Source organism: Haliaeetus albicilla, chromosome 3 (genome assembly GCF_947461875.1).
Source record: "Haliaeetus albicilla chromosome 3, bHalAlb1.1, whole genome shotgun sequence".
Taxonomy (NCBI): Eukaryota; Metazoa; Chordata; class Aves; order Accipitriformes; family Accipitridae; genus Haliaeetus; species Haliaeetus albicilla.
In genome coordinates, this window is record NC_091485.1 from 26,679,987 (window position 1) to 26,706,749 (window position 26,763).

At 42.1% G+C, this 26,763-nt stretch overlaps 1 protein-coding gene across 10 annotated transcripts in view; it reads right to left on the reverse strand.

Annotated features, from left to right (window-relative positions):
• Window positions 1-21,833: 21,833 nt before the first annotated feature.
• The window catches only part of ZNF521 (zinc finger protein 521), a 232,610-nt gene continuing 227,680 nt past the window's right edge, over window positions 21,834-26,763 (reverse strand). For all 10 annotated transcript variants that reach the window (XM_069779204.1, XM_069779203.1, XM_069779194.1 and 7 more), the window contains one exon: window positions 21,834-22,661. In XM_069779204.1, coding sequence (XP_069635305.1) covers window positions 22,632-22,661 — 30 coding nt within the window. In that variant the 3' untranslated portion in view covers window positions 21,834-22,631. The remainder of the gene's footprint in view (window positions 22,662-26,763) is intronic.

The window sequence follows — 26,763 nt, forward strand, 5'->3', positions numbered from 1 at the left end:
GACTGAGCAATATGCAAGGAAGACACTCTTCAGTTCTGTCTAATCTGCAATAAAAGAGGGGCTTATTTACGGAGAGGAGCCTTCTATCATAATGCTGCAAATCACAAGCAAGGGCTCGTTGCTGTGCCAAACTTTTCTCCCCAGGTTGCCTCTATCCAAGGCTCAGGGGAGGGACAGAAAGTTCAACTCCTTGTTTGACTCCTGCACCTTCTTGCTGAATACTGTCTTCTGAAACCCTCCATCAGACCTGCTCCTGTCTGCTTCCTCTCTGGCAGCAAGCCTTTCTCATGGTGAGGCTAAGGGTTCTTCTTGGGTGTTCATACATCTTTCCGGCAGCAGCATCTGGGTGGCAAGAAGGCAGGGAGCCTTACTGGTTGGCCTGGAAGTCTTCTGGGGCTTCCTGGGGAGGCACTGAATGAGTGGACTTCCATGGAAAGTCATGTTTTCCACTCTGCATCTGTAGAGTGTTTCTCAGGACTCTGGTGCAAAATCCCCTGGGATGGAGGACTAAAAGTGGTGAGAACAACTGAGGACATGCCTGTACGGTCCAGCTCACTCCTATGCAAAGAGGAAGATGAAGCAAGCTGTAAAGAACTGCTTGCTCAAACATCTCTTATTTATTAACCGTGTCAGCCCAGCCCTGCCATCATAATTACTTTGGGGACAACAGCTATCCTGTGCCTAGCTCCCAAGCTGGCACAGTCCGTTGCTGCTCAGGGATCCTTCAGCTGTAATCTGTTTCTAATCTAAACCCCCAAGCACAGGGACTGGAAAATGAAGTGTTGTGAGGCTCCCTGCTGTCATGCTACATGTTTCTGTGACAGATTAACATAAGAACAGAAGAAAGGGCGTACTGGATCAGACCAAAGGTCTGTACAACCCAGGGTCCTGTTTCTGCCAGTAGCCAAAAGCAGAAGCCCACAAAAGGCTATAAAGTGATACTTCCACTGAGTGCTTTCCCAAGCCCCAGCCATTAGTGGCACAGGACTTCCTGGACCAGGTGTGCGTTCCACAGATTTATTGATCTTCAGTGCATTTGTCTGCCATGAAATTGCACAGTCTCCCCAGGAAACCATGCAAACTTCTCAAATCTGCTACATCTTGCAGCAAGAAGCTCTAAAGCTCTTCATTTTGCTTGTTTTGAACCTGCTTCCTGCTAGCTTCATTTGATGCCTCCAACTTAATGCTGATGAGAAGGATCAATTTGTGTTCAGAAATCGATCTGTGCCCAGAAAGCATATAGGACAACAGGGTGACTGGTGAAGAGAGAGCATTGCCAGTTGGAAATGATAGTTAAGACTGGCCATTGACTGACAATAATTTTCCAAATATGACAGCAGTTTGGTTTGGTGCAGTTTGGATGCCAGGATCAGTGGGAGAGCTCTGGTGATTAATTCAGTCACAGTGCATTTAAGCCATGTAAGTGGAAAGGATAGAGCAGTATGAGCACGGTGAGATGAAGTTTGCTGGTAGGAGCAGGGAGGTCCAATAGAGGAGAAGGAGAGGGGAGCAGAGTGGATTTCCTGGCAGGAGCCAACACGAAGGCATGAGTGCTCGTCAGGAACATCTGAGGTGGCTCAGTTTCTGGCCATGGGGAGCAGGGAGGCCACCAAGCTGAAGGAGACTTTGGAGACTCTTAGTGAATGAGAAGAACAATGCTAGGAACTTTCTTGATAGCAAGAGCAGACACCAGATCAGTCTGTGGTTTAAAAGCACTGGATCTTAACCCCCATGCAGTGCCTCATGCCTTGCTCTCTCCCGGTTCACACAGGAGCAGGGTCTGAACATCCCCGAGTCAGTGGACCCCCTTCCAGGCAGGCAAGGATGGGGTCAGGATACCAGCGAAGGTGACACAGCGGTGGTGACGTGGGAGCTCACACATCCTGCCTTCACAGGGCCATTCCAGTCAGTGCTATGAAACCCAGCGGTTTCTTCTTGAGTGGAGGAGTTTTTATAATTAAGGCCTAGAATTACTGATCAGAAAGGTGATGGGGGATGGGGTGGGAAATAGGGGGGGGGCTTTCACCCCTGCCGATATGCAGTGCATAGCCCTGTATCGTGGGACACGCTTGTGCTGCAGCCAGATGTGTGGCATCCACCCCTGTGCAGTGTGGGCCCAAAGGTCTGGGAGTCACTCAGAATAATCACTGCCCTCTCCCCTTGCTCTGTGGTTTTAAACTGTGTGAGGTGGGATGGGATGTCACTGTCATGAGTTTTCTTTATGGACCTGGCCAGAACCTACCAACATAAAGGCTAAGCAGATATTTTGGCTGCCCTTGAGGGTCCTTCTGGTCGGCAGCCTGCCTCAGCAGCAGTGTCGGGGGCTCTTGGAGATGGCAGGTGGGAACGGGTTTTGACTGACATTGTGATCATCTTTCAGAAATGCTCAGAGAAAAAGCATAAAAATGCTGATAGCTGCCCTCAGCGCTGTACCACACTGTCTGGTGAAGGAGCAGGTATTGCAGCAACCCAGAAATACTCTTATTTCTGGCCTGTCCCAGTACTGCTGGTGTTTGCACTGGCTTCAGGCTTGAGATAACTGAATGTTGCACAGTTTCTTGACTTCAACCCAAAAGAATGACATCTTATGGGCATTCATCTTTTAGAAAAGTACTTCATTTTTTATCAAAAACCTTTTTGGTGTTATTTTTTTAAATTTATTTTTCCAGATTACTTCTTAAACAAATACTTTGGCACTCTTTTTAGCAGCCTATATCCATGGTGTTGACCTATCACTACAATAATAACATAGTTTCTATAAGGAAATAGCTTTGTCTGAAGCTTTCTGGCTAGCAAAACAAGCAGAGTAACTTTGTCATCTCTACCCAGCATATAGTAGACATACAACACTGTTATGCAATTTGACATGGCTGGCAGCTCCACCAGTGAAGGCAAAAGCTAGAAAGATCCTTCTGTTGCTGTTGCTGGAGATTATAACACCATAGGATGTAACAGTACCAACAATATGTTGTGTAAAGCCAGACTTCTGCTTAAACGCCATTGTGGACATACTTCTCTGTTAAAGGCTATCTGGTATCTCTCATAAAAGCCCCTCATTTATACTTCATCTCAGACAGCCTCTCTCTCAAATGTCAGAGTTTGGCATGATATCTGAAACAAAGAACACCCATCCCTGAAGACCAGTGGTTTTATAGGCTTGAATACATCTTAAAATATAACAAATTATCTTTCTTCTTAGGCTTAACAGCAGGCACAGTCTACCAAATCCTTTTAAGTAATCAGTTGTGCCTCAGAATCTGAGAAGCATTTGGGAAGCAAGTTTCTTGTTATTAACCCTTTGGATAAACTCAGGTTTGCTTGCTGCCTCCCAAGGTGGCTTGTAGGAAATCAAACAACAGTATGAAAAGAATAAACACAGAGCACACAAATCAGTATCAGCAGTATTGCTGTCATTACCTTTGGTGATGGCTCCACAATATAGAAGTATTAGACAACTCAAATTACTACTAAAGTATTTTAATACTATGCCTTTGCATCTGAAACTGATAAAAATCTTGAGTGGAGTGGTTCAAGAGTGCATTCACATGAACAAAATAATGGAAAATATATTTAGCATTCACATGAATAATGTAACTCCCTTCTTGGAAGGATTATGAAACTGTAATTTCTGCATTTCTTTGACTAAAATTTGGCTTTAGTGAAGCTAATGGCTAATCTCTGTCTTGGCCTTCTTCAGCAATATAAAAAGAGATAACAATTCCTATTTTTCTATATTTAAAAAAAGGTTGAAGTCTACTTGGAGTGGACAAAAGGCTGGCAATATAGTGTCTAATTTAGCAAGTGATTAAAAAGTGCAGCTATAGATCATCAGAACAGTGAGGCATGTCATTGAAGGCAAGCACATAAGTAAACTGACCTGCTCGATCAAGGCCTAAAAGAAATTTCAGTCATCTAGGACACGGAGAAGTTAATAATCCTACAAAGGGAAATCACCTTTCCTGTAGCATTGGGGTAGATTATTAGTGTAATCCACTGTAGCACATAAATGTTCCTGCTTACACTAGGTCTGAGGTAGTGCTTAAGACCTTGTAGCCTTGTCTTATTCGAGCAAATGATCTCCATAAGGGTGTTTCTGGTATCAGGAGCAGTGCCCATACCTGCCTCACCTAATATGCCAATGGAAATTTTCCTAAAATTTTATTTTCTCCTCTTAGCTATGCTTTGCCTTTTGTTTGAGTCTAAGCATAAATGTGATTATTGAATTACGTGTACTTGCCAGAACAGTGTACAAAACAAAGTGTGGTATGTCCCATGATTAAATCTGTTGCTGGCCTGTTTGCCTCAGATTAGCTATTTGAAGTTTTCATTTCACCCAGTCCAAGTTATGGCTTTATCTTTGTCCTGTAGTGACTCTAACTCATGGGCAACAAATCTGAGAGAAAAATATACCATTACCCTATGTTTCTACTAACTTGTGATAGCCAGCTGCACTGAAAACACACTTCCTGGTTTAGCCTGTCTGCTAGGTACCTCTTCCCATTCTTCTTCAACATATTCCAGAAATTCCAGAAATTCCAGAACTTCACTTCTCAGTTCCTTCCTCCTTCTCCACAGATACTATGCATTTCCTCCTTCCCCTTTTCTCGAAGTGTTGGTTACTACCCAAGTTGAAGTCCCACTTGCCACATCCTCAGGGTCCCTTTTCCTCCATCTTCCTATTGTTTCTTCTTGCTCATTGGTGTGGGCTTGAGATTTCATGGGCATCTCTTCTTTCTTAGCTGCTTCCTGGAACAGTCTTTGCTTTTTTCGCCTCCCCAGTAGTCACAGCTAAGGAGAACAACTATCACTGCAGCCACATGCCTTTTGTTTTATGCCTTTTGGGGGTTCTGTTCTTCTGTCATTTGCACTCTTGGCTCTGACAATGTGCACCATGGGGTTTTTTGTTGTGCGGAAGCCACACAGTAATACTACAGATACTATCAGAATAGTCACCTTCTGTATAGTATTTGTCTTTTCTCCTAGAACTGTGATATCTATCTCATTTGAAACCTTTTCTGTCTTTCCAGCCTCAGTTTCAAAAGTAATAGAGCCATTTTTTAACTTCATTCTTTCCTTTCTTTTTCACATCTGAATCCTTTTGTAACACATCTCCAAATCTTTGCTGTTTTAGACCGTAGTTCCACAGTCATGCGTGTATTTATCCAGCCACCTCTTGCCAAGTTTACCAAAGCCACTCTTGTTCAACCAGTGGGCTCTTTCTTCCTTAATAATGCACGGTCTGAATTACACAACAAGGGAAAGAGTACTGTTACCACTGGAGAGCACTCTTATACAGCTACAAAGACTGACTTATGTCCATCAGCTCCCTAATTCAACATCCCCTTCTGTTCATTGTTTGCAATATCTGGCAGGTATTTTAAGTACTTGACCACCGCTGGTTATTAGAAGGGCTAGAGGAAGTTTTCCTGATGTTCTTCAGAAGACTGGATCCTGTTACGCTACCTTCCACATTAACTGCCTTTATGTGCTTGTGGGACAATAGCACTGAGTTTGCCACTGATGGTGGTCTCAAAGCTGAGGGGAACCTTCAAAGCTTTGCTTCATGCCCTCTTAACTCATACTCTGAAGGGAGCTGTGCTCTGTGGAGGTCTAAGAAGTCATTTTACCAACTGCAATCATTGCAAGCATTCATTTCCTTCACTTTCTCCACCTGTTAATACTTCTTAAGGAGAGGAGCAGCTCTATTGTTTAGTTAAGCAATCTACCAGCGATCAGTGACAGCTTTCCTGAAATTTACCCAATTAATAGTTGGGTGGGTGACTCCAGGCTGGGATTTCAGGGGCATTTATAATGTAATTGCAGCTGATAATGCTCTTGACTATCATGGGATCATTGCAGTTGCTCAGGGCACCAGCAGGCAGCTATTAGATGCTCCCAGAGCTATCTCATCTCCAGGTTGAATTAGTCCCAGTCCCACAGCAAGTGGTCCAGCCCTGACTGTCTTGGTGGCCTCCACTGAACTTGCTCCAGTTCAACATCTTTCTTGTACTGGGGGGCCAAAATTGCAACAAGCACCAAGTAAAGGGGAGTAATCACTTCCACTGACACCCTTACTATGCTCCTGTTAGCACATCCCAGGCTGTTGTTTGCCTTCCTTGCTGCCAGCACGCACTGCAGATCCACGCTTAGCCTGAAGTCCACCAGGACCCCTAGGTCCTTTTTGCAGAGCTGTTCCCCAGGCAGTCAGTCCTCAGGCTCCTCGGCTGTCTTGCATATGTCCATGGTGGTCTGAAAGCTGATTTTGGTAACCAGCTTGAGCTGGCTTGGCTTGGGTTCCTCTGGACTTGATGTAACATCCTGTAAAAATACCCAAAGAAAATTTTGTCTACTCTAATGGGATATTTTGTACCATCAGTTGAAAAGAGGAACCACCTGGGATTGGGACCAAGTCTTGTGAAGATATACTTCCGATGTCAGAACCCTTTATCATTCTAGACGTTTTCTGAAAATTATTGCAATCCAGCCTGAATATGAATCAGCGGTCATTAAATCTTGCATTGTGAGTACAAGAGGCCAGATGATACATTTTGCCAAGGTCTCTCCAGTACTTGCTGGAATGCAATGGCTCTTTAGGCTCTTTTGAGTGATGCATGTCACATACTGCACATAAAAAAATGTACGAGCACTCCACATGATCATACCAAGCCTCTGAAGATTTCTTTGGCTCTTCAGTTGCTTAGCTCAGATCCATAAGTGGGACACAGCGCTTCGTTCTTCAGCTTGCATGGAAATGCTGACTTGTTTAATTTAAGAATTATTGGTGGGATTTTCAGAAAGGCCATAAGTGACTTACGAACATAAGCCCCATTGAAAGTCGAATCCTACTTTCCATAAATATCGACCATATTTCTTCTGGTAAAATGTTTCTGGCTCAAGGGCCTCCTGCCAAAAACAACCTGTCTCCATTTCTAGACAACTTCACCCTGCATTTTTGATATGTGCAACGTCCCCACGGAGCACAGCGTTGCAGGCCAGGAAATGAGCGTGGAACAAAAGGAGCATAGGAAGCACTGCCAGCTGCATATCCGACCTGGGAGACAAGATATCGCGTGGCTGCGGCTGGGCTGCAAGGGCTGCAGCCTCCCCAGGACCCCAGCCAGGAAATTGCACAAAGTCCAGAGCGAGAGCCCCCCCATCATTTTTTTTCACACTGACAGATGTCCCTCTCTAGCAACCTGCCATTCTAGGGAAAAATTACAGAGGTAACAAACTGTCAGTTGGGGATTACGGCCATTTCTCTAACTGGTTTCCGTTGTCTGTTGCCCAGAAAATAGGTTAGCTGCTGGGGCACAGGCTGTGGGCAATAGGAGACTGGGGACAATGAAGCCTGCAGCTGGAAAACACAAGAGGAGGCAGGAAGTCCTATGTCCCTCTTCCTTTCCTCTTGCCCCTGCCTGTACTGGCTGTTCACTCTAACAGCTAATTCTTCCCCTTACACACATGGCTTGTTAACCATTTCACTGACCACTGTACCAGGAAATTTCCAGAGTGATTTGAATGCTCAGACCAAATACCTGATCAATTCAGGTTCTTTTATCACAAGCAGAAATTCAGGACAAGCAGGATGGGGGAAGATGTTACTGCATCATCAGTTGGAAAAGTAAGTATTTGCCAATGTCCTTCTGCATTCAGGATCTCATCAGCATGGGAACTTGAGCATGGCCATCATTGGGTTCCTGAGCCTCATGCAGGGAGGCATTTGCTGCAGTGTTGCAGTACCTCCCATCTTTAAAACAGGTGTGTATCACTTCTGAAGCACCTTTAATGGTACCTCAGGTTGGATTTCTCCAATACTGAGAGACTACAAATGGCTTCTTGCTTTAAAAAAATACGGGTCCACACCCTGAAATGTATGTATAGTGATAGCAAGGCTTTTGAACATACAACTAATAACAAATAAAACAAATAGCAAAACTGCTGTCACTGTGGGTAGACACAATGTTCAGAGAGACACCGGCTAAATAGGGGTCAACTTTTGGGGACAGTGTGGGCTGTGAATACAGTAGATCTCAGCTTGGCCACAAGCTCTGGTCTTCTCATCATCCACATTGAGATCCTGGCTGCAGGATGCCACAGCTTCCTCTGGCCTGGTGATCCAAGGCCCCTGACAGCAGAAATAAGGGTGCGAGACTGAGGGAGTGACGAGAAAATGAGCCCCTGACTATTATCTGAAGATTGAGTCTGGGTCTCCCAGCCCAGAAGCTCACATGTGTCTCTGGTCCTATGGAGTAGGTTGACCCAATGGGATCTGCTCCCACCTTGTTAGATGGAACAGGCCATCCAATGGACTAGTAAATATTGCTGAATGACTCATTTCTGCTAAGTATAGGCTCACTGGATATGGAAGAAGAAAAGGAAGACTTAAGAGAGAAATAATGGAGAAAAGTGAAATACATCTTTCTTCAGTTTCTATTTCATTTTTGGAGGAGCAGATCACTACATTTCTGTTGTACTTTCTTAACAGATATCAGGAGACTTTTTAAAGGTTATTTTTGGAGCCACTATATCTCATTCTTTCCTGGAGCCCTGGCAGGTCAACAACACTAAGGAATGACTATTTGTACCAGATGAGCTTTACCTCTCAACATCTGTGTCCCATGGAGTGGGCACTATTGCTTGAAAGGAATCTAGCAGGGTTTGTTTTGGGGTTCAACTTGTTTCCTTGGTTCCCCTTGGAAAGTGACCATGGCAATTAGCAATACTAACTAAGCTGCACAGAAACGTGGGCTCCCCTTCAGGGAGCAGTCACAGAGACCTGGATGCCAGCTGAGGTCTGTGAGGGTGGTAGCAGCAGGCTGCTAAATTCAAGGACTGGGGCCAGCTCTGTGCCAGGGACACAAGTCATGCCATCGGCTCATGGCCTGTAACAGTGGTATGGCACAGCATCTTCACACGTGTGTTCCTCCACACCTGGCCTGGATGCCCACATGCTCACATGTACTGCTGCAAGACTGTGTCTGTGCTGATCCCCAGCCTCAGCAGTGTCTCACATAAGCGAGATGCGTGCTTGCACAAGGGATGCTGAAACCCCAGCCCTGCTGGCCAAAGCACCTCTCCGACCTCTTGTGCAGGCACTGGCGCTGGGGAGTGCAGGAGGGGCCAAGATCTCACCTCTTTTCATCTCAGAGAGTTTTGGTCTTAAACCTGTAACCTGGGGAAGGAATCCTCAAGCTGTTCCCTCTTGTGCCCTATATTTTTAATGTACAGCAGGAGATTTCAGTAAGCCATTACTTTCCTGCATGATTAGTTTTGTGAAAGAGTCTGCCTATGACAAATAGCGATAAACACAGGCAGCTCCTCACCCTCTTTCTGAATGTGTGTTTGGGGCCAGCCCATGAACCATTTCATCATGCTGATGAAGTGTCACACAAGCAGCTTCCACCATCCTCGGCGGGAACGAAGCTCCTGCCTCTGCTGCGGTGCTCACAGGCTGCTCCTCGATTGAAGCTGGAGGAACGGCGCACAGGTGACACTGCCTGACTGGCAGCTGCAGAAACAGATGCTCGGCTTCATGTACTCAAGGGAAGCCCGTCTCCATGCAGTTACGAATAGCTCACTATTAGTGGCTGATGAGATAGGGACACTGTAAGTACAACAGCCAGTCACCATCAACATCTGACTTTATTTTACTTTTCTGTAACTGCAGCCTTAAAAAGTCTGGAAAAGGTTTTTCACACAAAATTAATTACTTTTCAGCCTAGATCCATAATCATGAAGTAGTCTACTGCTTGTCCCTGTTCACAGAATATCATATTGTGTTTATAGCTGGCAGTGAACATTTGTTGTAATCATTGAGTATGTGTAAATGTTTTAGACATAAGCAAATTCTATAGGTGGGTGAATTTTAGCAAACACCAAAACACACATGTCTTCAAGGCATTCAAGGTACTTAATGACAGTGACTAGTTAACAGTAGCTGGAGAGATAAAACCAGCACTACCAACTTAAGTAAAGCAAATGAACACACAAAAGGTCATTCTCAATTTTTTTTCAAGTTTCCTATCATGCCTCTTGGATATAAATATCCTGATCCATATGCTGTTTTGCTAAATGGTGCACAGAAAAAGGAACCATGCATTTTCTCTCTTCATTGGGGACTTCACACATGGTGACTTCCACTTCTGTCTCAGCCTGATCGGTTTGGAGAGGAGTCACCTTGCCACATATGGGCCTTCCAAATTTCCATGAGGGAAGGACTACCTTTGGGTCGACACCGCCTCTAGTTGCAAGGTGCCACCTCACTGCACTGCAGGATGCACCTGATGCACTAGTGACCCTCACTCATCCCAGACCTGGGCCTTGCAGAAGAAGGAGAAGCTCTGCCACATCCAAGGCACTACAGGTGGTATGAACCCATACATGCTGTTGTTTTCCTGATGTCACCGTGCTTTAAACATAGAAACACCTTAGCTGACAGCCCTGCCTTATACATTCATCAGCCAACCGTAAACATTCCCCAGGTATTATGGATACCCTGCTTGCAAAAATTTAAGCATTGCAGAGAATCTAAACCTTTTTTGTTCTGGCTTCTCTCTGATTTATATTTGTCAATGCCACACATTACAGGGCAGGATGAGGAGTCTCTGTGGAGTTTTTGTTACAACACAAGAACAGTGGTTTTCTTATTTCTAGTCCAGTCTTTGAGAAAAGATACCCTGCAATGGAATATATCCCAATCCATCTGTGATGAATGATATGGATCTCTTTATACAGATGTTTATACAGTGTTAGTTAATTGTAATTACTTACCATATTTTGAAGCAGTTGCAGCACGGCGAAGATCTGCTAAATGATTACTGTTCTTCAGAGATGCTGTGAACATTGGTTTCTAAAGTATAGGTGAGACCCAGCATGAATCTATATCAAAGAGATTCCCTTGCAAAAAGCAAAAGCTGAAACTGAGTTTGCTCTTAGTAGCCCCATTCCAGCCTCCACTACTGCCAGAGACACAGGTGGCCTTAGCATGATGTGGTGGGAGAGGAATTTCAGCCCAAAACATGGCACAGATGGGCCAGACAAGGGACATTTTGCACATCCTCTTCACCTCCAGTCACCTGCCCCATCCAGCTCCCTCCTGCATCTAGCAAATGTTATTTCCTTTAGCTTCGTTGTGTAGGTGCTGACAAAATGCAGGCCTACAGCAATGTCTTTTCCACTTGGGGAAACAGGGAAGCCTGAATTAAGCTTTCCCTGTTGATATTTGTACTGTGCTGTCTTTGGGTTTTTTGTCTAATTTTTACGTACGTTACAGCTCTGCTAATTCAGTCATGTTTACTTCTGCTCACCCACAAGCAGTTCACCATTATCAGTTTCTTGCTTGCTTACTGTCTCTGTGTCACCATCAAGTGTGTGAAGCTTTTTCTTTGCTCCCTCCATGTTAAAAGCACTTTGGAGGGTTTGTTTTTGCTGTTCAGATCTTTACATCTTCATCTAGCTGCTGCTGCTGTGCTGCTTCCATATAGGCATTATTTTATTTTATTTTAAATTTAATCTGATAATTCAGTCTACTTTTCCAACTCACCATTGCCTGGATCAGGCTTGAAACTGTACTTTCATTTTCCTAGAATCAGAAGGACATGAAAATAGTCATAGTTTGGCTAGGTGAAGGGTTCGTGTAGCCCCATGTCCCATACTGGTGACCGATGGCTTTTGCCACCTGCAGTGTTCTGCAGCTCATGGCCCTCCTCAGCAAGCTGGTACTTTCATATTTAATACTTGTTCTTTTTGTTCCATGAATTTTCCTAATGATTTTTTTTTGATCCGTGTAGCCTTTTAGCTTCCACTCTGTCCTGTGGTAAGGAGTTGCACAGCATAGCCACATTTTGGGTGAGTACCTCCTTTTGTTTGTGTTGAACCTGTTAGCATGTTGTTCCTTCACTGAGATACTATTAGTGCTATGCTATATCTCTTGTGCCACTATGAGCTAAGAAAAGAAAAAAACCCCTCCATACTTTTTATTGTTTTGGAACAAAACATGTCAGTTTTGTAAGTAAAAATAAAGTGGTCCATAACGAATATAATGTCAAGTGTAAATTGCAAATCAGAGCTGACAACTGAATGTCTGAAAATCTGATGTTGCAATTTTTCCCTTTTCTTTAAGACCTTTGAACAAATCATTGGGGGCTGGCAACACCTGAAAGTGCTTAGGTGAAAGTGGCATGAAGAAGTGTGATCAAAGCCATGTTCATAGCAGACATAAAAATCATAGCATATCTGATTTAAAATAGGGTAAGCAAAACCTAACCTGCCTGCTGGAGAAGATTCCATTGAAACTAGTTTTAGCTATCATGAGGCTCAAGTAGCATGCTTGGGACGCTGGAGATTTGGATCTAAAGCGAACCCTAACCAACAGGCATTTAAATACGCTAGAGACTTTGAGTCTTGGAATGTTATGATGTTATGTATATGAATAAAACTCACTTTAAATTATGCAGTCTGATGTTAGGATGAAGTTAAATTGCATACAAAATAATAATTTTCATTATCAGTTAAAAAATCACCCCGCATTTTAAAAAAGATGTTCATAGGCATCTAGCTATGTAGGTTAAAAGAGAAGGAAAAAACCCAACTTTTTAAGCAAGGTACAAAATAATGTGTTTAGCTTCAGGCATTCTTTAAACAGCCTCTTTTCTAGGAAGGGAACACAGATGTGTGAGATTCCTGATTTAGTTCCAAGCGAATACTCTTAATTAACTTCAAATTGTTTAAATGTATAACATCTCAGTGCAGGGAAGTAGCATCCTGAGGGTGCACTGTGCTGCACTCAGGTGTCAGTTGTTCCCAAGGTCCACCTGCAGCACCCCAAACTACTGCAAGGGGGCAACACATGGCCCTGGTTTGGCAAATTACTTGAGTCTGTGCCTGTTCTTTGGACATGTAAATAAGGCCAGAAGGGTGTTTATACTGGGAGGGATGCCTGGGACAGGAAACAGGGATATTGGTTAGAGCTAGAAGAGCACACTTGGCCACTGTTTTCAAGTGACCCTGGGAATGTCTGGGTAAAGGAAAATGATACTTAGGAAAGACATGGGGGCTCTGGAAGATGGAAACTGGTCCCAGGCTGTAGGACTCAATGATAGACAGTGGGCAAGGAGCAGGTAGGGGAGACTGGGTTTGGCTGGGCCAAGGCATGGATTGTAGTGGTACACAAAAATGAAATAGAAAAAAGTATTTTCAATAGGTTTAAATTCACTATACATGGTCTGTTCCTTCAATGGAAAAGATTTAGTGGTTCACAAGTCAAAAGAGAGTTGAAAATGCCTACCTGTGGTCTTGGCTAAGGCTGTTGCCCTCAGCTCCCTGCGTGCGGGAACCAATGTCATTTGTTTGTGCCAGTTGTACACTGCGCTGATCCCATGGGTAGCAACACCAAAAACAGGTCTGGGGGAAATTAATACTTCTGTCTGCAGTGGTGGGTTTGAACAATGTGCAGCAAACAGCGCCTAGAGCTGCCAGCTGAGCACCCAAGGTAAAGGAAAATATCAAGCTACTGCTCATTGTATGGTTGATGTCCTCCTTACGCACCCACTGAGGTTGTGGTCCTCAGGAAACTTGGGTGCGTGAGCACATAAGTGAGAGATCTTTGTCCTGTGCACAGGCAGTTGCAAGGAAATGTTCTGATTTATTGAATTTGTGACTTTAATAACGTTATTTTGCAATCCATACATTTGTATACACATGTATGCATACACATACCATGCTTTTTGTACCTGGTTTTTCTCCTGTATTGCACTGGGAAGATACCACTGTAACTCCAATAACTTCAGGAGAGTTGCTCAGAGCTAAAAGTACTGTAAATGAGTGGATAATCAAGTCTACAGTGTCACCCCTGCAGTTGCTGGGCTACATGCAAGGCAGTGTCCTGAGGATGTATCTATACTGAATCCCACACTGTGAGGCGATCCCCAAGCAAGCAGCTAGAGAGCAAGCTCTGGATGGCTGTGTCAGTGTGGTATGATGCTATTAATTAGTCCTGAGTTAATTAGCCCTTGCGAGAGGCAGTGCTAACCTGGTTGTATTGCTTTGGGGACCCTATGTAGTGTCTCTGCACGGTATTGTGCTGTGTCCTTGAGGACCTACCACCCCCTTCTGAGCCAAAGCAAGATTTGCTGCGCTGTGCTCCCCTGTGTCACATGGGTAGGCCACTGAATTTTGGTGGGAAGGATGGTCTGTGTTGCTCAGTAGTGACCTCTCTCATTTATTGAGGAGCAGTGAGGAAGACCACAGGGGTGAAAGGAAAAGGCCATGGCAGAGGTCTGTAGCGTGGGCCTGAGTCGCAGGGTGAAGGTGAACAGGAAAGAAACATGTCATTTATGTTCTGTCATGGGATTAAATGAAACAGGCTCAAACCAAAGAAAATGAAGTATTTCTTCATGCAATGTCTACTTAAGAAACCAAACTTCCTGTGCTAGCATTTTGTGCATGTTGGACATTTATACAGGCTCAAAAAGCTAATTAGACAAATAAAGACAAAAGCCACCCAAAAGCTGTCAAATGGCAAGACTCACTTCTGGCTAAGGAAGTCCTTGGGCAGCAGTCACTTGAGGCCAGGAGACTATATCAAAGAAAAGTCGCTACACCATTGCCCTAGTCCTACAGTTTTTCCCAGTCATCTGCTGCTGCCCAGTGCTGCTGTCAGGCCTGGCTCAGAGGGATCTTTGGTCTGTCCCAGTAGAGCCCTTCCCAGGTGTCACTGTGTCACATTTGTAGTAAATCTCATGGGTGTTCTCCAAGCTCAAAGGAGCCTCTTGTGGTTAACTTAAAACAAAGTGCCTCCATTAGAATTGTTCAGCTAGTAGGCATGTCCTTGAAAGAGGCAGAGTCACAAAGACTAGGAACACAGAAAAAATAATAATGCAAAATCATGTGATTTTTTCATGCAGGGTTTGACCTATATTGCAGAAGAAATGCATGCCACCAACTCATGGCTTACACCGAGAACAATGATAACATAGCTTACAAAGGGCGTAGAAAGAACACACTTCTTGGATAAAGGTTTAGGCCAACTCAGACCAAATCAGGTAACAGTAGAAATACAGTCCCAATACCAAGACATTGGGTATCTCACACTGAGAAAAATTCAACTATGTGTTACCACAGATATATGAGAACAAGTATTTTTGATCTTTAACAAAAGCTTTTGCTTAGTAACATCAAGTACTACAGAAGCATCGAGTAGCATCTAACAAGTGAAATAAGCAAAGAGTCGTGGTGCTGTATGCTGAGCAGACTGATTGATATTTGTCAGGCTTCCAAAGCTCTGCTCCATCCCTACATTCAAGGCAAGCAAACAAGAAAAGGAAATTCAGGAAAGGATGATAATTAGCGGTTGCTCCCTCAGAAAAGGCTTGAAGGTTTTCAAATTGGCTCCTGCCTTTCTCAGCCTGACAGGAGTCAGCCCAGAGAAACTGTGTGTATTAAATAAATATGGGTAATATAACAACACCATTCATATGTTCAGGCACTCCTTTGAACAACCAAGTGAGCCAGGAATCTAATGAACAAACAGTTGAATGTAACCTCTGGATAACCCTTTAATCTTCTCCTCCATTCCCCTTGAAAATCTAAGGAGGGAAACACTAGAAGACGACAGATTGAAAAAGCCTGACCAAGGGAACTACTGGCGGACAGCTAGGCATGGGTGTTTCTCTTGTTTGCAAATTTTAGCAATTAAGGAAGTGTTGAAAGATTCTGAAAACATGTTATCATTGAGAGAAGACAGACTCTTAGGATTTAAAAGTCAGACGTAAATAGGGTAAAAGACTGATTTGCTTTAGTTGATGACAAATCAAAAGTCAATTCAGACTTCCCCCCTCAAACAACATTAAAAACATAAGCTGTCAAATCTGAAAATGGGTAAGTCATTCTCCTGATGCCACAGCCTGTGAATACCAAAGCAACACATACCATAATAACAAGGCACTGTTGAGACGAGCTCTAAAACCCCATCTGATCCTCCATATGTTGTAAGAGAAGTAAGAGTTTCTGAAGGAGACAGATTCCACAGTGAGTAGAAAATGCCTGAAAGACTCTGGAGATGGCTTTCTGGGCAGATATTACTATGAGGAGGAAAGCAAAAGTCAAAAAAGTCAGATATTGATTAGGAAAAGCTGTGAATAAGGTTGAAAGATTTACAAATAACCCATCAAGAAGCTGTCACCTAATCAAAACCATGATCTTTCATTTTATGCCAGAAAATTAATTATATTGAATTAAGCCAAAAGAACAAAGGTGATTAGAAATAAAATATGTCAAAGGATGAATGAATCAACATGAATCTTAAATTCATCAGAAATTATGACCTCGCTGCCGAATCAAATGTGGGTTCACAAATGTAATTAAGAAAATCAAAATAGTCCTGCGTCAATCATTAAACAATTAGATCATGGTGAATAATGAGAAGAGAGAAAGTATGGCAGTCAAGAGAAAAGGAAATATCTAACTGCTGTTTTCTGCAAAAAAAGTATGAATGACTCTAAAAGGTGGGTGTTTCCCTGAATTAAAAGTATCTTAGTATGTGTTTTGGCTTCCAGATGCTGTTGATCTCTGTCTCATTGGCGGTAAAGACAGTTTTGTTTCCACTTACCCTCTGCCTGTTATTTGAGCAGAAGGACATAATTCACCTTGTGGAGGTGTTGCTATACCATGTGGCTACATGACTTGATCTTGCTGAAGTGGCTGGGCCAACAAAGCAGCATAATTTTGGTACTGAGCTTTTAGCCACTTTTCTAAACAAGCAAATAATTGGTCCCATAAACAAGGATGAAGGTTGCATGAGATCAAGCATCTAGAAGGGACACAAAAATTAAACAAACAAACCAACAAGAAAGAGATCATTACATTAGAGACATCTAGTATTCCAGAGCTCGCTTGTCGGATGCAGCCAACACAGTAGCCTGTTTGGCCATAAGATTTTTTAATTGTGGGCATCTTCGAACTGCTTTACATTTTAAATCTTAAGGCAAGCACTCTGCATTGCTCCCTGTGGTCCATGCAAAAGTAGTGGTTCAGTACGACGCTCAGTGGGAACCCATGCCACTGGCAAAGTCAACAGCACCATTTCTATAGCAGATTTTTCTCCAACAGCTCAGTGGTTCTGGTCTGTTCTGCTTTGGACATCCAGTAAGATCACTGCCCAAGCAAGAATGACATCTACAGCAGAAACAGCCATGAATGCACTTTGCTTTGCACCATCCCACAGAAGTTTGCTGTTGAAAACATATGCTTAGAAAATAATGAATGAGAGAAGCATCACAAACCAGCCTGAACCATCTTGCACCTACTTAAAACCTAGTTGTGTGCTCAAAAGAAAAATAATGGCATAGATGAAATGCATTTTCCTGCAGAAAAGCAGAATTCTGTCTTCTCTTTGTCCAACATGTGGAATGTTCCCATTGATGTCTAGGACCAGATGCTCCAGAAAAGACATTCTAGTCTTGGAGATTTTATTCCAAAACATAAAGATTGGGATATTACTTGTACAGATGATTGCTTACTACAAAAGCCAGCTGGTTTATACTTAAAAAAAATAAAGATTGAAATATCTCAATGTGTTTCATTTTACCCTTTACTAAACTGCATTTGTGTGCTTAACATTAACCTTCCCATTCAAATGTCATTAGCTGCTAATTAAGATGTTGATATGCTGATTGTATATCTTACAGTAGAGATGATTTGCAGGCACTTACTAGGTGTTTATCAAACTCCAGCACACGTACTGGTTTAGCATAAGTGTGGCACATTTAATTTACTGAACACTGTCCCAGTTCTCCACTCTTTTTTTCTGATACATAATGAGCAAAACATGGCAAGTTGTCAGGAATCATCTCAGAACCGAAGAAAAGTAAAGTAAGTTACCTAGGCACTCTTGTGCAAACGGTTTTTACCTTTGATTTCTATAAACCTTATTTAAAAATCTCTAAAAAGATCCCAGCGTATTAATAACAAAATGAATAAGCCCTCTGAATTTTTCTATTGTTCCATAGGAACAGAAGGCTCTTTAGTATTAAAGGTTTGTTTCAAGCAACTTTCTTGCTACTAACAAGAAGAGTTTAAATCAAAGAAAGGCAGTGATGATTCTGCTAGTGCAAAAGCAGTTCTGCAACACAGGGTACATTTTCACAGGACTTTTTAATATGATTTATGAATATTTGCTCGCAACATAATTGTCTTTTCTGCTGACATTTTCAAAGCAACACTGTGATTTGTTGGGTCTCCTGAGAGTCCGAGTACAAAACTGATAATTATATTAAATATACATAGACAATAAAGAGTGTGTTTACATAACTATGCCCATAAATATCTGATTGAACAGTCATTGTTCTCAAAACCCTTTTAAGCAGCTCTCAGAGGGATCCAATTCTAATGACATGATGGTTTAAAAGATGTTGCTCAGTCTTGTTCCATATTTAATTAACTTTCCTTTTTTAAACTTGTGATGGTGGAGACAATAACAAATAGCTCTGAAAAGAGAGCGAGCTTTGAAACATGAGTGAGACCTTGTCAGGCTTTTGTGTGCCACACACAGAAGAATCTGCACACCAGAGCTGGTGGCCGGGGACCGCCCAGCTCCTGGGGGAGTGCATTGCTATGGCATTCACAGTTCACTACTACTAATAACAACAGCAACAACAACAATAATAATAATAATTAAAGAAATCTTCGGCATACAAATAAGGGGAGCAACATGGGCAGGGAAAATGGATGTATTAAATGGAATTGGTAAAATAGGCCTAAACTTGTTTATTTTTGTGCTGCTATGGAGCAGTGAAGCAAATACTTTAAAGAGAATGGCACATTGCCCACTAAGAGGTAAAGGGCATGTGAACACTAATTGAGCATCAGTATATGACTGAACACATCAGACAAGAATCAAGGTAACATTTCTGAATTCATGGATGGTCTTATTCTATGCAGTCCTTCACACTGCCTCATCCTAGACAGGGCTGCAACAGCAGCACAATATTCTGTTTTCACACTGAGCTATTTTTAATTGTCGCCAATTAGAATTCATTTACTTTTATGTCCTGGTTGTCACAATATTAACATTTGTAAGTCTTTCCCTTTGCAGGCTGTGAGAATCTGTTGTGACATCTCAATAAAGCGGGATTCAATCAAGGTGTGAATGAATTGTTAATCTTGTTATAAATAGAAGGTGCCATATGTTGGTAAGGAAGGGACGTCTCTCTTTTTGTGTTGTTGAGGACAGTGGTAATGAAACAAAGTGAGTGGTCATGCCAGAATTACTAATAAAAGCTCAGTCACTGAGACATGAAGAGGACTTCAGCTTTCCACATGCTATCGAGAAGGAAGTGATAACTATTAATATGTCCTAGGCAGAGCCTTTGAATTATTCTTTTTTGGGGTTTGTAGAGTGACTCCTAAATCAGGGAAAGCAGTGAGAGCACTGGACTTGGAGTCAACCAAAGAAATTCCAATAATCTCCCTGTAAACTGAACCACTTAACCGGATTGGAACATCTAACTTAGGCAACTGGCTATGAAAATGTGTATGATGGTAAAAACTCCTATTTTGGGTAGCTAAATGTCATAAAGGCCTAATACACTTTTATTCCCTGATCATCTTTTGTTCAGATAAAGAATCAGTGCATTTCCTCATAAATCCAGTGCTCAGATATTATCTGGGTAGATCACTTCACTTCTGCAGTACAAATTCTGTGTTTATACCTGCTTTAGGTCTCTGACATTTCCTAAACACAGGTCTGGCAAACAAGCAGAAGGACTAATGGTTTTATTAAACTATCACTTACAGTAAAACTTGTGTCCACTTGAAATCTTGGGAATAAAGCCAATCTCAGAGGCAAAAGGATACCTTGTCCATCAATCTATCCATACAACCTTTTGAATAGATTTATCCTTTCACATCAGGTTAAGGGTATGAGGAGGGGCTTCTCTTAGCTTTTGCTGACCGAGGACAGAGAAAGGCATGCCATAGCTGAAATGCACACACACACACAAAAAGCCGTGTCTTTTCTTCCAAGAGGCAAGTTGATCTGCCTCTCCTGTTGATTTTTCTAAATGCTGTGGTTAATTCCCCAAGGAATACTCAGTTCTCATTGGGAAGTTCAGATGTCTTCCATAATCTCTTTAAACAGCTATTTAGGTATCGCTGAGAAACCTGTTACTTTTAGAAAAGGTAAGAGGATTCCAGCACTTGATACTAGCAGCCAGCTCTCAGAAGCCACCTGGGGCTGCCTGTGGCCATAAGACCCCTCTATTCCCCCACACCGAAGGGATAATCGATGCATAAAGTCTTCATCACATTTGCTGTTGCTCTGTTTACTATTCCTTTATTTACATATCTAGAAATTCAACATCTTTGCATGTTTTGCAAGCTGTCATGACATGAGACACTAGTAATATGCTACGTTTTGCTTGCTAACATATTTTTGACATATTTTAGCTTTTGATTATAAGATTGCATCTTTCCCAGCTACCATCTGTCTCAACTCAGTGGCACTCTGGCATTTACAAAAACAGTAGGGTGTAATATTTCTTATATACTTGAACTCTACTAGAAACATGTTATTTTCAGTCTTAACCAATATGTCACACTTTCACACATGAAGGCTGAAATGTCTTATATCCTTTAAGGTATCTGTCAAAAATAAAGAACATATCATCACATTCAATTTGGCTGAGATGAGTAATATATTAATGAGAATAAGAATGGGAACAGTTTCCAACTTATAAATAGAACTGGCATTTTACAAGCCTTGTGTACTCGTGCCTGTATTTATCCTTTTGTCAGCACAAATGAGATCTTCATACAAAACCCAGGAATTTCTCTTTTGCATTTGGCAGAATATGCACAATATTCTCAAAGCTGGAGTTTTAAACATGACACATTTTTTCTTGGAATATCTGGTAACCAGACACTTTCCGACTTTACTTCTTTCCTCTCCATCCTCCATCTGTGGAGAGTCAAAATGTGGCATTCAGCAAACTGGAAATCACACTTTATATCTACCCTGACAGCACTAGGCAAGCAGCTCCAGCCATTTGGACTGTTGTGATGTGCGGATCTTTAATGGCAGTATTTCAGAGATACTGGTTTCCATGGGATAAAACCAGCAATTCCAGCAATAGGATAAGATACTAAAGTAGCTGGAGAATGTTTTTTTGGTCCTCTTTCGTAGGTGAGCTGGAGTAGTGGGGGATACTGGTAGGGAAGGAAAATTTTTATCCCTTTCTTTCTTCTTCTTGAAATTGCAGGCAGTCAGGAGCCAACTCAGACCTCAGCAAAACCTGTGAGGTCTTGTGACAGCTCCCTCATGGCCCCAGTGCTAGTGAGCATCATCCTGTGGTGTGCACCACCTCCAATTCTGCTACCCATGTCAGAAGAGAGGGTGAGGCGATGTGAGGTTAACAGTGCTACGGGCAGAGCTGCAGTGGCTCCCGGTTGTCAGTACTAGCCCCAACTCACTAAATAATATTGCATTGAAATACACTGCTAATTATACACAGAAGATATGCGGTGACTCCTCTGGCAACCAACATGTCAAGTGTACAGGTATGAAAATGTTGAGATTGCCAAATAAAACAAACAAAACCAGAAAACAGTGAATATTACCCTCAAGCACACATTGCTTTGCAGTGGGCCAGCAGATCTGTTTCTACAATAACATTTATTTAAATGCCTAGCTTTGAGAAAAGTGACCTACTCCTACTGAGCAGTGTATAGGTCCTGATGCAATGGGATTCCAGATCTTGGTGGTCCTTTAAGTACTACATGAGCAGTAGTAATAATGCTATTTTCCAAGGAAAAAGACATGACACAAGCACGCTCACACATAATGGTAAACTGAATTTATTTCCTTTTGGAAAACAATTCCAGTAATCTCCAGGTTCAGACCGCAGAGTAAACATTAATAACAGTAACATACATGTTAGTCCAACTGATTCAAGAATTTGGCCGTGTGAAATCATTAAGGAAAGTCTTGAACACTCAAAGCTTCAAATGGTATCCAGAAAAAAAAATTTCTTTGACAATCTACATAACAACTATTGCATATATGGTAATGCTATCTGTCATATCGCAAGGCTTACAAATATATATACGGGCCTTATTCAACTGTGGGTTCCTGCTTTGTGAGAAAGAGTCTCTTCATATTTTTTGCAAGAATCTTCAGCAATAAAAAATAGTCTTAGATTCATCCGTTTGTATACCAAAAGAGAGATTTCTAGACTGAAGTTTAAATGAAAGGAAGGCCAAACAGCTGTAATGGAACATAGCTATTACCTTCTCCCTCCTCCTTGAAAATGACACTTTTTCTTAAGCTATTTTTTTCCCCTCACACAGTACTATTATTATTTGTATCTTTCCTGAATAGGGCCCAAGTCCACTTGTCTTTATAAGACCATTTTAGTATCAGACAACATAATACATGTGCAACACTTTATATACAGGAAGTCTATCCGGTGCTCAAAAGTTCAAACACATGAACATCCAACAGTTTCGATAATACAAGTTTTATGGTACAATACAATGTTTCTGAATAATATACATTAACAATGAAAGTTTCGTGCAAAGAGTAAAACGTGTTCCCTTTTTGTGCCACAAAGAATTCTCTGGAAGAGACGGGCCTTGCACTAACTGCTGTGCTGGGTCATCGTATGATTCTGTAACAAAAATAAAAGAAACAGCTTAGTCACAGGACAGGCATTTCTATGTGAAAGAAGGATGCAAAACCAATTCTCCCAACATATCTCACAAAATGATGGACTGGAAAGAGAGTACGTTCAACTCCTCCTTGTTTTAAAGCAGCCAGAAGCAGCATCATTATCAAAGAGAGGAGTTTTCCCCAGCTGTTTCACAACAGTATTCTTTCCATGTGCCACAAGAAGGGCAATGCACTCTTCTCTAGGTAGGTGTGGGCTGACCTGCCCCAGTGAAACTGTATACCAGCTCAGCGGTTCTGGTGTCCACTTACATACGGCTCATGGTTTATGCATTATGCAAATGAGAAGTGCATTTATTTGCCATAAAAGACCTATGGTAATTGGACTGTGCTTCCTAGACTGTGGCACCACTTCAAATGGTTTATTGCATTAAAACCTATTTCCCCCAAACAGTATGGTAAGAGTCATTCTGTGCCTAGCAGAGAGCTCAAAGAATGATGAGAAGACAAGAGGGGCTGCCACAGCCCGCCCTTCGGTCACCAAAAACCACAGGTATTTTTCCTCAAGTGAACACAGTGCCTTACGTGAGGTGACACAGCATGGACTTTGGAGTCTGAAATTCTCCTTTCCCATATGAGTAATCACCAAATACAGCAGCAAACACAGGTTTCACCCTCTTTCCTACTGCTGCTCTAATTGAGTTGACCACTTTCAGGGATGAGAGATGCTATTTCAATGCCTGCACTGGCTCAGATCCTTCACAAGCATCAAGCTAAGAGCAAGGATCCAATCTAACGTGTTAAATCTTTTACAATGTATACTGGATCCACAGATAACTGGAAAAGGTCTGTGAATGCTACTTCTCAGAAAACAGGACAGCCACGTCCCGTAATTTGCCCCCAGCACGTCCAGTCCCTTCATTATGCTTTATTAAGCTAATCTGTCTTAAAACTCCTTTGGACTAACACACTGCAGGATGAACCTGTTCCCAAAAGACAGTCATAATTTTCAATGAAGTGAACATCTACTGAACCATACCCTCCAGAGCCACCCATGAAAAGGCACATGAAAACAGCCTTGGTGAAACAAATGTGAAATACAGCGTGACTGCAGACCAGCCTGATAGTTCTCCCTCCCTTCCTCCTTCTCTCTCCCGAAGCTGTGCACGCACACAAACAATAGTTCATGGGACATTTGGCAAGGAACGGATCTTACAGTAAGACTGAGGAATTTTTAATGTAGTGCCATTCTCAAGATTAAAGGAAAATGACCCAGTGACACTCAAAGATGCAATTTCCAGATGTGAATACAAAATGATTTAATGCTGATGGCAGGAATTCCAGACTGTCCAAGGCCAGAGAGTGTTAAAAAAATACACTCTCCACTTGATTTCATCTAGCTTCTTATCCTTCCCATAAAATCATTTCAAAATGCTGTAAAGCAGTAACAATAGCTGCAGACGATAATGTTGGCTGGTCACAGGTAACGGGCTCTGCCTTTAAACCACAAAAGCAAGGAAATTAAGAGTTAAGCCTGACACTCAGCCCTTTTGTCATCCTGTTGTGTCCATTTATTGCAGCACTTACAGCATAACACCACAGGCTTATTGGAGATGCTGCAGTACCTAGAAACAACAGGACAAGTTAAATACGGGGCAGCAGCCTGAATTCTGATTTTTTTCTCTGCTTCTGAATAGGTGAAGTCATATACCAGTTGTTACATTGCAGAGACATATGTGGGGGGGCGGGGGGTGTCTTTTGTTTCTAATCTACTGAGAGCCAGCATGTCAGTCATGCCTGTTTTTTATTTCTTTTCACTAAGTGAAAAACGCATAATCAGTCTGAGGCTGGATGAACAGTTGCATATGAAGCAGTCAAAAGGTGTTTTGGAAGTGTAGCTGTAACTCTGGCTGCAATGATTAAAAAATAAAAAGGCCCAAATATGAAGGAGACAAAATAGAACACAGCATAAGGACTGACTTGCCCCTGCTCTCAGTGTCCCTGACTCCTGTGCCCTGGTGTAAAATGATATTCTCTAGAGATAATGAAGAGGTAACAGAAAAAAACAAGTGTTGCAAAAAAAAATGAGACAGGGCAGGATACGAACATGAGGAAATGCTTTGAGCAGTTTAGGCCTTAAAAAGGCAACTATACTTACTGCAAACAGTCAAAACAAAATATGGTTTCCAAAGTAATTAAGGCTCTCCAAACGTGAGGGACTAGGGAGAAATAGCTATTTGGATAAGTGGCAAAAAAATACAAAGTGGAAGCACTTCAGAAGCATAACATTGACAAGACAAGCAGGCGAAGGATGGGAGGAGAGAGATAAGAAAAGGAGGAAAATTCTGTAATCCCACAGAGAGCCATATTCTACTCCACCAAAAGCCATCTATTGGAGACCCCATGTCTAAGTGACTGAAAATTGCAAACATTAATCCCAGTTATGAACTGTTGTTGTTTTTATGAGGGGTGTTGTGTTTAAAAATTTAGGGCAAAAATTCTCCTCCATTATCCACACAGCAGATCTCGACTCTGATAGTCTCTTTGCCTTGTGTGCAGCGAGCTCCCCGCCTCCCCGGCAGTGGGAGCTCAGGCAGGCGGGGAAAGCAGAATTTGGAGCTCCCGCCGGCAGGGACACGGCAGGGACACGGCAGGGACACGGGAGTGCAGTACACCCAGGGAGAGCACAATATTACAGTCAAGATCCCCTGTGCGGCTCGGAGAGCGTGCTGCCCTTCACTAAAGACACACTACACGAGCTTGAAACACCATCTCCGGAAACTTCAAGCTACTTTGCCTGAGTTCAGAGCGATTAGTACATCCACTCACCAAAGAGAAGTCATTTAACTAAGTACAGGAGATATCACATGCTTCCCTTCTTAGCCTCCCCCAAATTTGATTGCACATAAACACATCTGTTTAATTATGAGGTAGTCTCCCTACGAAGCAAAAATTTCAATTTCCTACTTAGCCATGGAAAGGGAAAAATAATTTTTCTTAATACAATCTTTCCTGAACTTCAGCAATAGCTATGTTAACATTTCAAAGAGCTGAGATTTCATAAGGAGAAACTAGTTTGCAAACACAAATGCAACCTTTGCATGCACAAAATGGAGGAACAGTGAAGCAGGACGTGTGTGTGTCACTGCATTTGTTACCGCATCAGACACAAACCGAGCCAGGAAAACTCCTACATCCCCAATTTCTCTCAGTATTATCTGGAAACCAAGCATATTACCTGGGAAAACCTGAATTCAATATATTTCACAAGCAAATTAAACTCTTAAAATGCATTCTCCCTGTTCCTAGAGATAATTATTTTTGTTAGCAGAATCCAGAATCCCAACTGTTATGTGAACTGCTATAAAATTATATGCCACCACTCTTCTGGATGAAAATACTTTGAGATATCCCCGTTGTTAGTGTTAAGGAGTTAAAAACATACAAAGATTTCACAATAATACCGTGTGGAAGAATCTCCTCGGCAAAAAAATATAAAAAGGTTTCTTTGCAGAAATGCATGAGACAAAAGAGGTAATACTTTCTGTTGTTTGGTGTATGTCTTTGTGTTTCAGATAGAACATGAGACGTATTAGCTAGCAAAGAGTTCCTGCCCACAGCATCAAACCTAATGAAGAAAAAACATCCACAGATAGCCACAGCAGACTCACTAGCCCATGAGAATCTTTAATGTGAACTGAGGTTGCATCCAATTTAAATGGGACCTCTGTTTTTTATGACTAGCTGAAACAAGACATGGTTATACCTGACAAACAGTGCAAAGAGCAAACACATGAAGAAATATAAAGATGAAATGTAGATGCATTATTTCAACAGATGGTAACAGTACCACAGCAGCATGTTATTTTTTCCTTAGTTCAAGAACACAAACATGAGCAATCAATCATCACTGATTAAGTAATTATGATACCCTACATGTTATCACTTATCTGGAATCCTTTACCTGTGAATTTTATGGATCATCTTGTATTTTTTTGCATTAAAAAAAAAAAATGCACCCCACTGCACTGCAATAGAGTTCCAGGTTGTAAAACAGAACTCTACATTACTATCAACCTTTAAGCGCTACAATTTTTTTTTAA